This window comes from Ambystoma mexicanum, chromosome 6q (genome assembly GCF_040938575.1).
Source record: "Ambystoma mexicanum isolate Mex_15411 chromosome 6q, UKY_AmexF1_1, whole genome shotgun sequence".
NCBI lineage: Eukaryota > Metazoa > Chordata > Amphibia > Caudata > Ambystomatidae > Ambystoma > Ambystoma mexicanum.
Genome location: NC_090937.1, coordinates 148,669,629 through 148,688,932, shown reverse-complemented (window position 1 = coordinate 148,688,932; position 19,304 = coordinate 148,669,629). Strand labels below are relative to the sequence as shown.

Genomic DNA, 19,304 nt, shown 5'->3' with positions numbered 1-19,304 from the left:
GAATGCAGAGATGCATATTTATCAATGCTCTCCCTCATGCATTGAGCACCAGGGTACTAGCGAGCATAGCTAATTTTAGATGTGCCTGACACAGATAACACCCAGAGTAACAATAAGGCAAAACACTACTATTTCCATTTAATTCTAAAAATCTGCCTATTTTCCAGAAACAAAGAAGAAAGCTGACCATAAACTATCATCCACGGTTCAGTCGACCTTAACTCCCTAAATAGTCACCTAAACATGATCGATACATTCTCAACACAGAAGGACGTATTCGATAGAGCTACAATCTCTGCTAAACAAAATAATTCCCACTTCTTGATGATTACATCACAAGCCAAATTGAAGGATTCTTTCACAAATGTATGCGTGCTTCAGAGTGTTTCAAAGTGAAAGCAAATAATACACACCACAGACACCCTCAAAACGACTTTGCATAGTAGGGAACAAATACTCATAGAGACCTGCGCCAGGTGAATTTATATCACCAATATTCAATGGAAAAAGATATCAGTGTGCCCTTAGTGATGACACTTGTTTCGTCATTCGCCTTTTTTCAAGTCAGGGCATATTTAATTGTAGAAATTCACAAAAGAAAACTCATTTGTCTTCTTCTATCCATTGATTAAAAAAGTATCAGTTTTATGGGTTAGATCCTGTTTCTCAGCATTCTTTAACCCGTGTTGGCTTTTTGTTTCATTTGCATAGTAACTGAAAAAGACCCCTTACATAAAAAAGTAGGGGCACATATTCTGTTGCAGGTCCACCACCATAGAATATTCATATCATCTTGATTGAATCTTATTAAAACGCCCCACATGATGACTGTGGACTAGCTGGAATTGTAACCATAAATTGGTGGGCTTTAGCAGCAGCATGTGTGAGTGACTATCTGGAGTTCTGAATCTGCAAATGTCCAAATTAACCCTTCGGACCGCGGGTGTGAGGTGCGGGCACTGTGTGAGCATGGTCTACATAATTGTGACACATCACATATTCTGAACAGAAAAAAAAACAACAGCACTTGAGAACACTCTTCTACTGTAAGAACCTACTGTATGGATGTTTCTGAATACTTGCAAGTTAATACTCAAAGTCATATGGGCTCCTGCATATCCATCCAATGAGACAGAGCAATGCTCCACAGGGTATTGCAGGTCTTCCCCCCTGTAAGCCAAGGTGATTGCATTGCAGAAAGCACTGCAGCAACCAACAGCTTTCATGTTCAGGAGGATGCTTTCTTGTCATGGTGGTCCATTCTGAGAATTTCAGAAAATGAGTGGATCAGCACAGTGTGGAAAAATGATGTGTGATGTTGATTTCACATTTATGAATTAATCCTCCGGAGAAGCTTGTAAACCTCTCCCAATGACTTTGTGTAACTATTTGACACTTTTGAATGGTCTTCATCCGAGTGTGTGTGTGTGTGTGTGTGTGTGGGTCGGGGTGTCAGTTGGGGTGTGGGGGCAGGTGTGTTTGTGTGTGCATGTGGGTGTAAACATAGATTTCATAATTTCTCTTTATAAACATGTTCATAAGGTGGGAAGGAGTTTAAACTATAGGTCTTGCACAGGCCTTGGAAGCATTCAGATTTAAGTGCAAGGAAGAGAGAGGGGGATAAGTGCACAAAACCAAGGAAGAAGCCAGTAAACAAGGAAGAGTCAGGGAGGCAGTGGGGTAAGAATGTCTAGTCAACAGGGAAATAATCCAGGCTAAGAATGAGCCAAAAGCCATTTAAATAAATTGGGCATCATTCCGAGTTTGGCGTTAACCCAATAGTCCTACCCGCGGGTTGCCGCCAAACTCGTTACACCATTCGGCTGCTTGATATCCCGGTGCCACTGGGATATTACAAGTCCTGGCTGCCTGGGATATCTGGCACTGTTAAGTGTAAGTCCCCAGTCCCGTGGAGTCCCATAGGAATGGGACACAGAAGCACTGTTGCTAACAGTGCTGGTGCTTCAGTGAAAACCATCCATGCAAGGGCTGGTGCCTCCAGCAGGTCAGACCTGCCGGGAGCAACTGCCCCTGCAGGCATAGTTGTAGTCTGGCGGTCCGTAAAAGGTGTCGGTAACAACGTACGGGCACCCTTTCCGGACCGCCAGACTTAGAGGGAGGCTCAATGTCTTTAGTTCCTTCCTAAAGCAAAGAACGTACTTCTCCTCCCTCAAAGAAGTGGCAGGTTGTTTATAATACCAAGCCACACCGAGAACATTGTTCTCCCCCAAGCTTCCTCCTCCAAAAGGGAGCTATTACGATGTTTTGCTCTGAAGATGTACTGAGGCGTCTTGACGGTTGATACATTTTTATTTTATCTTAAGGTGTGTTGGGCCGAACCGCCAACAACCTTTGTGAATGATATGATACATTGAAGGTGAAGTGGGCTGCACCAAGTAGTCAATGAAGAGTGATTGCGCTAGGAGTGATGTGCTCATGAGATTTAATATGTAGAGTTCACCCGGCTGCCCGTCCCTGAAGACCTGGAGTTACTGTGTCAAACATTTCAGAGAGCTCGGAAGAGACTGTTGCAATGATAGGAAGAGACTGTTGCAATGATAGGAAGAGACTGTTGCAATGATCAAGTCTTGAAATCACCATGACCTTACTCATTTGCACCCTGTTGCAGTGATCACCATTATGTGAGGAAAGACGGGCGACATGCTGTCATAGATGACTCCAATATTTTTGGCAGCATTGGTCAGCACAGGAGGGGCTCCTAGGGGAAAATACCAATAAAATCAGAGTAAAAAGGCAGACTCATTTGGCAAAACAGAAAGACAACTTTGGAATGTTTAGTTACAGTTAAATTTAATTCACAAATAGATGTCGACCACTGAACATGCAACAGTTATGTATTTAAATAGACTTCACACTGTGGACAATATTTGCGTTCTCTTTGTTTTGCGGATCCTTGCACACAGGATATTGGTTACTTGCTAAATATAAAGAAAGTTGCAGTGAGATGTTCTTATCCACGATTAGACGGTGCGTGTGGATCGTTTGAGTAGCCAATCCTGTTTAGGATTTTTAAATGACCAAAGAAAAATCCCCAAATCCTTCTGAGAAATTCAATGCATGCATATTTCTCTCGAAAGCATTAATTGTGAGTATCCCGGCAACCTGGCGGGATTGTACTATTTTCTGAGCCCAGCTAAAGTCACATAAAAATACCAGTGCTTTAATTTACTACGTCACGTGATGTTTTGATGAATTTAAAGATGGTGCAGTCAAATATAAAATATTTAAATTATCTGCAATATCGAAACTATTGTGTTGACCCCATAAAATACAGCAAGAAAATAAGACAGGAGATTCGATACACTAATATTGGTGCAATTGAAGTTGCTACACTCACATTTGTTCACATGCATCTATCCACACATGCACAAGAATGCACTCTCATGTGGGAGATGTTTCTCTTTTTATTGAGCAATTCAGTTCTTGCTTCTCTGTCCTTTGTTCTTCCGGAGTTATGAATTCTCATGAACAACTCATCTGTTTACTCTTTGTCACTTTGAAAATATTGGCACCTCCTGCAAACCCAAAATGCCCTGGCAATGTGTAGATATTATTGAATGTACATAATTTAAAAAATGTTTGATGTACTGTCATTCTCTCTCTGCAGATTGACGGCTGGAGATTCTTCACAACCCCCCCTCCAGTCCTGATGGGGGACGCAGGATCGAGGCGCTCGACTCTCGTCTCCAGGCTGCCAATCTTCAGGAGAAGCATTAGCCGAAGGCAGGACTCTCTCCCTTCTTCCCCCTTGTCCTGCACGGTTGGTGGCATCCAGAGTTCTTCTCCTTCAAGCACCAACTCCAGTGCAGATAGTGCAGGAAAGCGCAGGAGCATTTTCCGCACCCCGTCCCTCAATTTCCATCATAAGAAGGAGAGCGAAAGGAAAGACGATCCCACTCCACTCATCAGCAGTATTCCCAATGGGGTCCAGACTACTGAGGCCACGCGGCAAACATCAACCTCAGAGCAACATGTCAAAACCAAAGGCAGGCATTCCCTTGGCTTCACGAGCTCGTGCAGCAAGAAGCTTAGCAGATCTGCAACAGAGGACTTTGACAAACGGAAGGAACACTCTTCAAATAGGAACGTGTTTACCAACTGCATAAGCTCTGGCAATGACGGGGATGACTCTGGATATGTGGAAGACCAGAGCCAACGCTCCGTGAAACGTTCCTCCAGGAAGCTGCTTCCCAAGTCCTTCTCCTCTCACCATAGGTTTTCAAAGTCCACAACCCAAAGTCTGGCGGTATGCTCTGACCAGCAATCTAGATCCCACCCACAAATCCAAGAATGTGCGGACTCCGAGCCTGCTGTAGCAAAATGCACATTACCATGTTCGGCCGAAACGACAGAATGTGCCACAAGTTCACTACCATCCCCTCTTCCGTCCACTGACCACACCACTGCCCCCCAGACTCCGTCTGAAAGTTTACTCTTTATTGACGATTCCATTTCAGAAACTGAGGTGCTGCCAAACAGTGGAAGCACAACCATGCACATAGAAGAGTTTGGACACAATGTCTCTACCTCTCAAATACTTCTCAACCCAGCTGCTGCTGCCACACACTTAAAAAAAACAGAACCATCAACTAACACTTCCCCGCGACATGCTTCTGAGAACCTAAGTTGTGAACACTTATCAACAAGAAGAGATTACACCAAAACCCTCCCGTCCTATCCAGGAAAAGTGTTACTGCCAATTTCTGAGCTCCCTGCCTCAGATGGCAGCAGTATAGGCGACGGTATCCCGACAGATACACCGACTGAGGATGATACCAGCAATATCGGGGATACAATTGTTGGCTATGTACCTGCAGAATCCTGTGAATTGCAAAATGGTGCACACTTTGAGATGCCAGATAACTCTCCAAAGAATCATACATTCTTAGAAGATCACAAATTATTAACTATCGTAGAGCAGGTGATGAAACCGCATGTTCTTCTGGATTCTAAGATTAACTCATTGTCATCTGAAACTCAGCAACCTGTTGACCATCACGGGCATCACTCAAGAGGTATGTTCATCATTTTTCTTGAGCTTTAAGTGTAAGTGTCCATTGGTATGAAACTTAAGATGACTTGGCAATGCATGCTGAAAATAGTGTCTGATATTTCAGTAGCTCATTGATAATGCAAACATATAATGGTGCTTAGAAGCAAACCATCACAATGTCTCATGCTGACTAAAGCAACTGAATGAGGGTAAGAGTAAGAGGCTATTTTGAGAAACAATATTAAGACACAATGGCAAATCATTGTCAACTAATTGGATAGTAATCTTTAGTAGGACACTGATAGCATGATTTTACGGTTCCATGTGTTAATATCCCAGCAAAAATATCGCCATACAAGAATGGTGCTGTGTTTTTGCGGCAATATTAACACATTGAATCTGCGGGAGACACCCTCGCAACCCACAGATTATTTTAAAGGGAGCGGGGGATATGATATATGATAGTTTATTTATATAGCGCCTATACACAGTGTGTTTCAAAGCAATTTAAGGCAAGGGAAGGAACAAGGGAAAATACAATGACATACTTACAGGCCAGGAACAGTAAGGATGTGAAATTAACTATCGTACTTGGCCTGAAAACATTTCAGATAGTGCAAGAGCTAAGACATAGATAAGGAAGGGAGAGGGAGAGTGGAAAGGACATGGAAACAGACAGGCGACTACCGTACTAGACCTGACAAAATTTCTGGTAGAGCCAGAGAAAATAAAAGGTGAGGGAGAGCGGTGCAGAAAGGGAGGGGAGGAACAAATCAAGCAACTACACAGCCCCACAGCCACCGCTCGCATTTTCCCAAAAAATGTTCCCCACTAATAATATCGCCTACGGCCATTCCCGACGACCATATATATGGGAATATTATTGGTGGGGATAACCTATTACCTGATATTAACTGATACTGATTTTACTGTGGATGCAGGAAGACTTTAAAATAATGATTTTCAAATTGATGTATTTTAATGGTGTGTGTGTGGACCCAGAATGGGGGAGTTGGAAATTAATGGTATAGACTTAAAGAAATCATTAGGAAATTGCCATTTCAAGTGGTTGTGCTTTCCCAGTGTATTTGGCCAGTTGTGATGATTGTAGATTCAAATGCAGCCATAAAGGTAGTGTGCAGAGGAGGCCCATGAGACAATGGCTAGGCAATTGTTCACATGGAGTCGGAGTGAAGTAGCAAGAGATGTTGGGCTGGTGCTAAATCAGAAAAGGGCAAAGAAGGAAATAAGCGAATGCCTGACTTTGATATGGTCTTCAACTTGACTTTCAAAAGCATTACATGTATCAAGATGGACAATACGGATAACTACAGAAAAGTTGTGTTTACTTGACTTTAGTTAGAATGATGCAAATACAACAAAAAGCATTGAAACTCGTCTTGAATGGTCTTATATGTTTGCAAAAGAAAATAATAAGGGAGAGTGGTCTTCTCTAGAGAACTACCAGAGAACTACCATGCATTTAATTGATTTGATCAAAAAAACAAATAGTAACTTACCATGTACAAGAATGGGTAGATGAGCAGAGAATTCTCTGGCTCCGAATTGTGGAGTCATTCACCTTTGGGGAGGTTGGGTCTGGCTGAGCAAACATTTCAAAGACAGATACTTGCCATTCACGCTTCAGCCCTGCCCTTTCATATGTGTTTGGAAAATGGCCACATGATTTTGTATGAGATATATGTCAAGCTGCTCCTCTTTTGGGTTCTAATGTAACAATACCTTTGCACGGGAAAACACTTTGGTCTATTTCTATTGATCTAGTGGATAGTCCCACTTTGTTGGAGATAAATAATAACTCGGGCCATCTCATGCTTCGTGTTCTGAATGAAATACGGGATCTGGGCCTAAAAGAAACCAAGTGTTCCAAGGGCAGTGATCTATTAGGACCCATGATTTAATCACTTAAAGCAGGCCTTATTCAATGTTCGGTCAGCGGTTAGTCATGTACATGAAATTCATGACTTTATTGAGGAAAATGAACTTGACATTATGTTTATCAAAGAAACCTGGTTTACTAACACCTCTCAGGCCTTCTTTCGATGATTAGTGCCTGATGGATGTGTCATACAATCCATAAAACATACCACTAAGAGAGGCAGAGGGGCAGCCATTATTTTGAAAGCTTCCCTAAAAATGTCTCATTTGGAACTGTTAGATTGGGGCACTTTAGTACAGATAGGTCATGTCACAGTGTGGAGGTCACCTACCTCCTCAACAGAAATTGTTTTCGGGTATCATCTCCCAGAACCAGCCAGAGGCTTCCTTGGACACCTGGATCTGTTTTTGACAGAGACAGGTTGTAAGTATAAGGAAGTACTATCTCTCAGCGACTTTAACATCTGGCTGGATGATCGTTTGGCACCCAATTCTGAGATGTTTGGTGACATCTTAGGTAATCACGATTTGAAACCATTGGAAGTTTCCCCGTCTAATAAACGGGGGAAATTTCTTGATATTCTTTTGCTCAGGGGTTTCTGTGCTAAACTGATTAATACTTTGCCCATTTTATGGTCGGACCACTTTGCAAGGATGTATTTTTATAGCTGTTCTGAGAGGGGGGAACCACCCCCATGAATACTGATTTTTTTCAATCGCTCCAGGCTAAAGACCTGGATACAATTCCTGGACAGGATCTTCTAAAACCTTTGGATGCGATTGATTCTTCATTGTCTTGTGATTAATTTGTTGGTAAGGGGACAGATGTTATGGGCAGTATCTGTTCAGGAGTGGCACCACTTAGACCTGAAAGACTTAATAACATTTCTGAACCCTGGTTCCCTCAGGACTTAATTCCTCTACGTAAACATCCTAGAGCTACTGAAAACAAGTCGGGGAAACATAGAACAGTTATCCATGCTATTATGGTTAAACTGTAAATGAAAGAATACACAAATGCAATCTTTATAGCAAAATCATATTTTCTACTCAATAAAATAGAGGTTGTAAAAAATCATCCAAGAGCAATGTTCTCCAACATTTCTAACTTCTGTCGGCCAAAATGTGTGTGTTCCTCTATGGAACCTTCCCCCGCACAGGCGTATGTATTTAACTTATTCTTCCAGATAAAATGGAATTGATTCAGGACAGAATGTCAATCAATGTACATCTGAGACCAAAAGGAGAAATCTTTTGTATGGAATCTCTCACTGCAACGGAAACTAGGAAATTAACGCTGGATGCTGCCTTTTGAGTTCTCATCTGTATTAGAGGATGTTATTCTGCCTTTATTGGAAAAGTTGAAGCCTACCAACAATGTGCTTTTTCCACTACCATCGAGTGTTCTAAAACTGGTGACAGTGGAGATTTCACCTTTTCTGACTCAATTCATAAATAAATCCTTGTCATTGGGTTCAGTGCCACTGGAATTGAAAGAATTATCAACCTGTTCCTTGTCCTGGCAAGGTTTTCGAGAAGATTGTCACAGCCCAATTGCAGCAATTGGTTGAGAGAGAGTCCCTATTGGAACCTCTCTAATAATTCCGACCAGAGTTTGGTATGGAGACTGCGTTATTGGCTGTTTCGGATGACTTACTGTAGGAGGCAGACCAAGGATATCTATCCCTATTAGTCATGCTGGATCTCTCTGCAGCTTTTGATTCAGTGGATCACTGTATCTTACTCAATCGCCTCAGTGGGATCGGAAATGTATCGGAACAGGCCAATAAATGGTTTGTTTCATTTCGATCTGATCAGCACCAGTGGGTGAGATTGGGAGGTTGGGAGGGTTTATTTCAGACAAACTTCCTGAGGATTGTTGATTCCCCCAGGGATCATCATTGTCTCCCCTTCTTTATTAATTTATATTTGCACCCTTTGATGACATCTTGAGGAAGCATGAGGTTAACTTCCATTCTTTCGCTGATGACACCCAGGTGTTCATCAAAATAAGTAATGTGTATAAGGCATTTTTGAGGGTTAAACTGTGTTTGGATGTAGTCAGTGAATGGGTTGCTTCCAACTGGCTTCAACTTAACGGTAGCAAAGCTGAGGTAGCACTGTTTGGGCACAAACATCTTCTTGGCTCTGAGAGGCATCTTCACCCATCCTGGTTTCTCGGTTCAGATCTGTCATTTGCCATTAAAATAACAACTCTGGGCTGCATCTGGGGGATAGAAACTGAGTTGTGAAGCTCTTGTGGGATGCCAGCTACAGTCTATTTTGGACACTCTGCACCAAGCGCTTACGTTTGTGCCTGAAGATGACCATGCAGTATAGGGTGCAGCTCTTGTGAACTCTCAACTAGATTATTGCAATGGCCTCCTTGCAGGTATCCCTATAAAACAATGTCAGCGGCTGCAAAAAGTGCAAAATGCCACAGCCTGATATTCAGAGTGAGAAATGTGTCCCCTATCTCAGGACTATGCCTGTCTTTACATTGGCTTACTGTAAAGGACAGAATTGATTGTAAAGTTCTTTGTTTTATTTTCAAATGCTTAAACAACCTTGCACCATTTTATCTGTCGAATAAAGATTGCAGTTACCAACCTACAGGTCGGCTGAGGTCAGGGGATACATTGTTGCTGGTATTTCCACCTATCTGTGTTTTAGGGGTGATCAATTTGCAGTCTATGGTCCCAAACTGTGGACAGTCTTCCAATGAAGATTTGGCTCCGAAATCTCTGTTTCAATTCTGTAAAGCCCTAAAAACGTACCTGTTCAAGTGATTAATAGGGGGAATATTTATTTGGGAATGGTTTCCTGGTTGTATCAATTGTTTTTGAGTTTTTTCACCACTTGATCTTATTGACAGATTGTTGTTCCATCTGCGCCTAGATAAGATTCAGTTCATCGAGCGCGCTGTGTTAATAGCTCAAATCAAATCAACTGGAAATGGCTGAAGCATGTTTAAAATCATATGGAGGTATGTTTGATTTGGGGGTTTGGATTGTCCATGGGAGTGGGCATGGAAATGGGGTTTGTGGGGAGCAGGAGCAGGCCAGCAAGAAACATACTTCCACTACTTCTTTTTGAACAATTTGACCACTGATTATAGATTTAAAACAACCCACTTCCACAGTAGCAACACCAGGATCGGGCAAATTGCAACAGCGGACTCAACCGCACCTTTAGGTACCCACCCTTGAGTCTGGATTTAGTATTTTACAAACCTTGGTAGCTAATCCTGATATAGATGCTGAAACAATATATATATCGGAAATAAATTAGGAGATGAGGAAGGGGCAAGTAGAGTGACAATGGCATCAACATTTCATATAGGTTTAATTAATGAGTTTTTAGTGTAAGCGATAATTAAAGGGACACATTCTTGATTAGGGAGGAGAGAACTGTTAAACTCTTTTCAGTGTAGAGCAAGGGTGCACAACTGATTTTGACAGAGGGCCGAAAGTACCTTACATGAGGGCTATAGTGGGCCGAAAAGTAAAAGTGGGCGGGGCGGTAGGCGGGACATGTCAGGAGGCTTTTTCAACCCCCAATTTGTATTAAACACATGGAAAAAGATATGTTTTTGAGGGGTAACGATTTTTATTGCATTTCAAACTTACATTTTGTACTACACATTTTCCATTGCTATCATTTATTTCGATTTAGTTAGTGTATATCGTCTGTTTGATTAAATTATATATATTTTATTGACCCTTGATTGGACATTCCGTTATTTTGGACTGCTATAGTTTGCTGTTTGGGTTACCCAAGAGGAGTATGGCCTTCGTTGAGTCAGGTTTCCTCAAAAAAGCAAAGGATGTACATCTCCTTACTGTGCCTGTTTTAGCTTTATTATTGAGTTCACTCTTGGAGTGCAACACTATGCCCCATGGCTCCCATCCCCAACCAAACACTATGCCCCATGGTCCCCTCACCCCCAACCAAACACTATGCCCCATGGCTCCCATCCCCAACCAAACACTATGCCCCATGGCCCCCTCTCCCCCAACCAAACACTATGCCCCATGGCCCCTTCACCCCCAACCAAACACTATGCCCCATGGGCCCCTCACCCCCAACCAAACACTATGCCCCATGGCTCCCATCCCAACCAAACACTATGCCCCATGGCCCCCACCCCCAACCAAACACTATGCCCCCTGTCCCTCACCCCCCAAGCAAACACTATGCCCCCTGTCCCTCACCCCCAACCAAACACTATGCCCCATGGCCCCCTCACCCCCAACCAAACACTATGCCCCATGGCCCCCTCACCCCCAACCAAACACTATGCCCCATGGCCCCCTCACCCCCAACCAAACACTATGCCCCCTGTCCCTCACCGCCAACCAAACACTATGCCCCATGGCCCCCTCAACCCCAACCAAACACTATGCCCCATGGCCCCCTCACCCCCAACCAAACACTATGCCCCATGGCTCCCACCTCCAACCAAACACTATGCCCCCTGTCCCTCATCCCCCAAGCAAACACTATGCCCCATGGCCCCCACCCCCAACCAAACACTATGCCCCCTGTCTCTCACCGCCAACCAAACACTATGCCCCCTGTCCCTCACCCCCCAAGCAAACACTATGCCCCCTGTCTCTCACCGCCAACCAAACACTATGCCCCATGGCCCCCACCCCCAACCAAACACTATGCCCCCTGTCCCTCACCACCAACCAAACACTATGCCCCATGGCTCCCAACCCCAAACAAACACTATGCCCCCTGTCCCTCACCCCCCAAGCAAACACTATGCCCCCTGTCTCTCACCGCCAACCAAACACTATGCCCCATGGCCCCCTCACCCCCAACTCAGCACACACACACACTCAAGCATGCACCCATACAGACCTGAACCCCCCACCCCCCAAATCAACATACACACAAACATGCACCCATACAGACCCGAGCCCCCCACCCCCCAAATCAACACACACACAAACATGCACCCATACAGATCCGAACCCCCCACACCCAACTCAGCACACACACACACTCAAGCATGCACCCATACAGACCCGAACCCCCCACCCCCCCAACTCAGCAAACTCTCAAACAAGCACCCATACAGACCCGAACCCCCACCCCCCAACTCAGCACACACACAAACATGCACCCATACAGATCCCAACCCCCCACCCCCAACTCAGCACACACACACACTCAAGCATGCACCCATTCAGACCCGAACCCCCCACCCCCCCAACTCAGCACACACACAAACATGCACCCATACAGACCCGAACCCCCACCCCCAACTCAGCACACACACAAACATGCACCCATACAGACCCGAACCCCCCAACTCCAAACCCCCACCCCCAACTCAGCACACACACACTCAAGCATGCACCCATACAGACCCGAACCCCCCACCCCCCCAACTCAGCAAACTCTCAAACAAGCACCCATACAGACCCGAACCCCCACCCCCCAACTCAGCACACAAAAAACATTCAAATCAAAATATTCATACACATCCGACACCCCCCGACCCCCGCATCTCAACATACACCCAAATACATTCAAATACAAACATTCACACCCCCCCACATCTCAACATACACACAGAATACATTCAAATACAAACATTCATACACATCCGACACACCCCCCCACCCCCGCATCTCAACATACACTCAAAATACATTCAAACACAAACATTCATACACATCCGACACACCCCCCCACCCCCGCATCTCAACATACACTCAAAATACATTCAAATACAAACATTCATACACATCCGATACCCCCCCTCCCACCCCCGCATCTCAACATACTCAAAATACATTCAAACACAAACATTCATACACATCCGACACCCCCCCCACCCCCGCATCTCAACATACACTCAAAATACATTCAAACACAAACATTCATACGCATCCGACACACCCCCCCACCCCCGCATCTCAACATACACTCAAAATACATTCAAACACAAACATTCATACACATCCGACACACCCCCCCACCCCCGCATCTCAACATACACTCAAAATACATTCAAACACAAACATTCATACACATCCGACACACCCCCTCACCTCAACATATACACAAAATACATTCAAACACAAACATTCATACACATCCGACACACCCCCCACCCCCGCATCTCAACATACACTCAAAATACATTCAAACACAAACATTCATACACATCTGACACACCCCCTCACCCCCGCATCTCAACATACACTCAAATACATTCAAACACAAACATTCATACACATCCGACACACCCCCCCACCCCCGCATCTCAACATACACTCAAAATACATTCAAACACAAACATTCATACACATCCGACACACCCCCCCACGCCCGCATCTCAACATACACTCAAAATACATTCAAACACAAACATTCATACACATCCGACACACCCCCCCACCCCCGCATCTCAACATACACTCAAAATACATTCAAACACAAACATTCATACACATCCGACACACCCCCCCACCCCCGCATCTCAACATACACTCAAAATACATTCAAACACAAACATTCATACACATCCGACACACCCCCTCACCTCAACATATACACAAAATACATTCAAACACAAACATTCATACACATCCGACACACCTCCCCACCCCCGCATCTCAACATACACTCAAAATACATTCAAACACAAACATTCATACACATCCGACACACCCCCCCACCCCCGCATCTCAACATACACTCAAAATACATTCAAACACAAACATTCATACACATCCGACACACCCCCCCCCACCCCCGCATCTCAACATATACACAAAATACATTCAAACACAAACATTCATACACACAAACATAAAGCAAAACAAACCCGACACACAAACACAAACAGACCACTTACCGGAGACGTGCTGGAAGGCAGGCAGGTAAGCTGGAAGTCGCTGGAATCGCACTACGGCTGGCATGGTCCAAGGCTGAAATGCCTTCCGGCATCAAGCCTTATGGGCCACGCCAGCCGTAGTGCTGGCCCTCCATTGGTGCAGCACACACGCATTATGTGGCTCGTAGGAGCGACGTGATGCGTGTGTGTGCTGAGCCAATGAGGGCCAGTGTTTTCACCGGCCCAGAAGACAACAAAGACTTTCCTAATGGAGGGCGGCAGCGGCCCACCCTCCATTAGGAAAGTCTTTGTGCCTCGCGGGCCGGTCAAAAGGGCATGGCGGGCCGCAACTGGCCCGCGGGCCGTATGTTGTGCACCCATGGTGTAGAGGGCAGGCTGCACTGCTAAAGAATCAGTCAATTTTCCAGAAAAAAACGATTTAAGAAAAAGGAACAAAATATTCCTGATACTGACTGTGCAAATCCTATACTACCCGCCACCCTGCCCCCTCAGAATTAACCATATAGCTAGTGGCATTTGCATGGGTTGAACATAATATGACTGGGACACTATCAAACATTTTCTGCCATGAACAGGGAGTGTCAGCCCAGTCCCCAGGGGTTTAATGGGTAATTTCCTGTAACACTTCCAGCACCTCATGCTCTCTCTAATCAGGAAAATCAAGGTATACACTATCAGGGGAACAATACATATACAGAAATTAAGCTTGCACAAGCTTGGAGTACCCCCTATACCTACAGCATAAACTACCTCATCAGACTGCATCGGTCTTAAAAACTCAGAGGTTTTTTATTTGGAGTGTGATGCTCCGGTGTCAGCCAAACATGGCATCATTTGCCCAGCAACATCACAATCATCATACAGCCTCAGTAGGATCAATCGATATAAGTGGTGCCAGAAACTCAGAGACCCCTTGGTAATTTTAACCATCGGCCAGAGGTGGTGAGGGTGGAGGAGGACAGCTTGTCATTCTGCTTGGTGCAGTTGGCTTTCCACCTCAACCATCATACTGAGGACAATGTGATAGTTGCCTTAGCCACTACATGTGTTTGTGTAATACCTCTCAGCAGTTTGCCCTGGTTCATATGACTGGGGTGCTCCTCTCCATCTTCCCTGTCCCTGCCCTTACCCACCCAGAACAGGGGAAAAACCCTTCCCTGCAGAGTGTATAGACTATTTATCTGTACCACCATACGTTTGGCTTCCATACTTTTTCTTTGTCTTTCAACGTTTTCATGAAAGTTCTGTGCAGCTAATCAAACATCTACCAAATCCATTCCTTCCCATTCTATCAGTACAGCCTTAATTCATTCAGATACCTTAGGTTGTAAACCCATAGCAAACTGAGCCAGCACGGCTCGAGCCGCTATAAGAGCTGCCTCAATAATCCAGGAATATTGTTTAAAGTATCACTTCAAAAGCTCAAGATAGTCTGCAGGAGTGTCTCCCTTGGCTTGCTTGCATGCATTTATTTTAGACCAATCCATCTTTCACTGACACATTTCAATGCCAGTTTGCACCAGTCTATCAGTTAAGGTTTTCAAATTGTTAGCAGTGACAAATTCTTTAACTAGCCAATTGGTGCACACCTTGGGCAAGGTAAATATATCTGTGGGCAGCACTACTCACAACAATTACTTGAAATCAACACCAGTGGGGTGAGAGCAATCTATTATGACCTGAGGTTCCTCCTGGAACTTAACAGCATCTTCTTGTATCTTTGGAAATCTCTGAAAATATTAAACAAATCAGTAGCACTCCAGGGGGCATGTACAGTAACCAAACTATTGTCTCCTCATGGGAGTTGTCTAAGCGGAAATGCACCAGTACTCGCATTGACTTTCAAATTCGGAAACCCTTTGAACGTGCCTGAGGAAGGCAAAGAAACATTTGGAGATCTATGCTCAAATTTCAGGGGTTAACAGGCCGACCATAGTGTTTATTGGGATGGACTTTGATAGGTTGATGGTTGGGTAGCATTTGAGCTTGTCAGTTGTCGGTAAGGTGTAACATTTAAAATGGCAGGGTTGTAAGTATCCAAAATATCTTCTGGACTTTCCTTTAGTGGGGGCTCCACTTGGATTACAGGATATAATCATTTGTTCCCGGCTTCATGGGCCAGTAGCTGCAGGTTAGAGCACCCAGTGTTCAGAGATTTAACCTGTTGCTGCAGCTTTTACTGAGTATCTGTCTATGCCGGAGTCTTGGACTCAGTCTGTCTCTTAGTAGCTTCCCTATACCAATCTAGATAACTGTCCCATTGGCTTTGGTGTACATCTGCACCTTTCTTTTCTACCACCTTGTATTCATTATTCAGTCTAAATCAAATGTGCCTTCCTGGGGGAAGTGTCGAGGTGACTCACTCTGTGTATATATGTCCCATTCATCCAGACATGGGTAGGTAAGGCTAAAAGACGAGACACATCATCTGTAGAAACAAAGCCTTTTACAGCTCCCGCACTACGATAGAGGAGAGTGTGAAATATAAAGCAGGGTCACAACTGAGTTGTAAATTTGGGGTTCATATATCGAGGTACGGTTTCAACAAGACAAAATGACCATGGGGCTCCCATTCAGAAAAAATGTCTTCACACTCCACACTCTTACAGAACACATTCTTCCTAATCCCTGATCGATACTACACTACTCTGACCAGTGCAGCAGTCTCTCACATAACCAGGAAACAGTATTTAAACATGGCACTTTACAGTATCTCCTCATCATTACAATGCAGCAATGTGCAAGGGGAGCACATATAATTTTCTGCTGCAAACGTTCCCCCAGATTGAAGGGATGCATTTGCAGTTTACTCCATATGATGCAACTTAATGAGTGGAGTGACAACTGTCAGCTTAAAGTCCAGAAAAGATGGAGGCGGAAATCCACTAAAGAAGCATGTTTTTTTTCCCAGAGCTGGAAAATGAAACTGCATTCCAAAAGGAACCTGAAGGACCTGGATCTCTCGAGGGTCCCTTAAACCTTGACAAGCCCTGTCTCATCAGTAAATCGGAAACAAGACTATACTAGCATAGGTTGCTTCTGAATCAGAAAACTCTGGCTGACATGATCGAAGAAGAATTAAATAAGAGGGGGCTAGCAGCCATCAACATATCTTGGATCCCCTAGAAAACCAGGGTGAAACTGAGACGAGAAGAAACACAGAGTTCAAACTCTCTTGGATTCCAACTGAACCAGCAAAGAGAGTGAAAAATGAAGGGAGTCCAGCATTTTCAATGACTCTTCAATCCTATCCGGCACCCACCAGCGATTGAGGCCTCAATATATTGAGCTTTTAGGGAACTTAACCTTTTCCAGAGCAACCTGGAAATCCTTCAGCTGTCAGGCGACCACCATTCCACATTCACCATGCAGTCTACTACTAAAACAACATCAATGTGCAGAGGTTATAACCAACCTTCTAAACTAGCCAGGATCCGACCACAGAAGACACATATTTATACCAATGGGAATTTCCTTGGCGTCAAATTCCTTGACCCTCATTACTAAAAATTCACCTACTGTAAATTCCCAAAACATCTAATTAGATGGGCAGTTGGAAGACACAATCATGTTGTGCCACTCATAGTTTGATATCTAGAAAACAGCTTTGATGATCTAAAGATCTAGAAAGCAGTTTGAATTCCTGACCCACATGATAAACTGACCAAAGGGTCAGTTTATCATGACATTTTCAAAAATAATTCTTTGCAGTATTAGAATTAAGGAGAAAAGGAACCACAATTATGTCATATGACGCTGGAAATGCCCATTGGAGGGGCAAGGCCTCTTAGTCCTTGTCCTACCGCTGTGTTGTGTTAGTTTTCTGTATGTTTTCTGCCACTGAGGTCCAGCCTGGACCTCTGGCAGTACAGCCCTTCATGTTTCCTTCTTGTGAACAACTCCCCTGGGATACCCTTAATGCACCTGTCTGTGTTGCCCACAGAGCAGGGTATGGGCTGTTGGCTCTTAGTGTCTTCCACTTTTAGGACACCCATGTCATGCCATAAGAATCAATGGATTCCTGAACAAAGGCAAGATAGCCACTCAAGCCTCTTGGTTTCTATTTCCTTTACCCTTTGTTTACCAAAGTCCTGGAATGCCCTGACTATTCCCCCTTCCTCCTTCTTCCCCCTTCTTCCCCCTCACCTTAGCTGTCCCTCCCCCGGACCTGCCTCCCCACCTGCACTTCATGTTTGCTGCACTTCCACAATCTGAATGTCAGAAGGCCTATTAGGACTGTTTACTTTTTATTATCCCACTCTGTTCTCTGTTCTCCCCTCCCCCCTAGGCTTGTGGCACCTGTAAATACTTTCTGCTGTATAGGCACCACACAAATGTTCAATAAATAAAATAAATACATAGCCTTCTCCCTGACTGGCTGTTAGGTGGAAGGACCATATATGGCTCTGTGGCTACCTCCTGCCAGACTGGCTGGAAACTTCCCACAAAGGCTTGTGGTGGGACCTGTATGAATGGAGTATGACGTCAACTCACATTCTGTGTTTTGGGTATCTAGTTTTGGTTGTGAGACACAATCCTTTGGCTAGCCCTAACTGAAACTGGAGTGGGTGCAGTTTAGTGCTCTGAAAGGCTGGGTACGTATTCCAATACACATTCTGTGTTATCAGTGTCTGGTTTTGTGTGAATGGGCTGAATGCCTGTGGGCCTGATTGGGTACCTGCCTGCATGAATGCACTCATGTATAATTGGCTAAATGAGCCTGGCTCAGCCTGGATGAATGGGTAACACATGTGTATAACTAGGGACCCCTAACTCACCTATTGTGTTCTGAAGCTGAAGCTCAAATGTGAAACTTGAAACCTGGGTCCAGTCAGAGGAAGGAGTCTACAGCTGCATTTCTTCAAGGAATCCAAAGAATGCTGATCTGACCCAAGGATGAAATCAAGAGAGGACCTGTGTGCACTTCCTGCTCTTCTTCAGAGGTACCTTGGAAGTCAGTCCTGTGTGCCTGTCATCTGTAGAAGGGGTCTTCATGAGTCCAGAAGAGGAATGCTTGGGCATCTTAATCCGAAGAAGTCCAGTTGTGTTGCCCAGGGTCCTGAGGAGTGTTTGTGACCGTTGGAAGCCAGATTGCTGTGTGTTGCCCAGAAGAGGGGGTACACTTGCATAGTGTTGCTTGACACCCTGAGCTGTGAAAGTTCCATTTGAGTGAACAATCCTTCAAGTGACATCCCTGACATGACATCTGACCACTTTTGGCCCACCTGAGAAGATCCATGGCCGCAGAGGAGGGTCCGCCAGTGGGTTTCCCACCACCAAAGTCTGAGGGTCCAGACTAGGTGAGGGTCTGCAGTCCAGTCCAGTGGTCGAATCCAGGTCACCAGAAGCCACCCAGATGTCCATGCTGTGGCTGCAGCACAGAAGAACCGAAAGTTGGTAAACCACAAAACACTGAAACCCCCCACTTACTTCTACCACACCACCCATCACCACCTAAAGTCATCCAATGTCCCCAATAGCCTATCTTCTTCAGCCAGGCTTTGTTGAGTTTCA

General features: G+C 44.6%; 1 protein-coding gene across 1 annotated transcript in view; it reads left to right on the top strand.

Moving 5' to 3' along the window:
- CCSER1 (coiled-coil serine rich protein 1) overlaps positions 1 to 19,304 on the top strand; it is a 2,886,772-nt gene that overhangs the window by 445,159 nt on the left and 2,422,309 nt on the right. The window contains exon 2 of the mRNA XM_069630566.1: positions 3,629 to 5,036. Coding sequence (XP_069486667.1) covers positions 3,671 to 5,036 — 1,366 coding nt within the window. The 5' untranslated portion in view covers positions 3,629 to 3,670. The remainder of the gene's footprint in view (positions 1 to 3,628; positions 5,037 to 19,304) is intronic.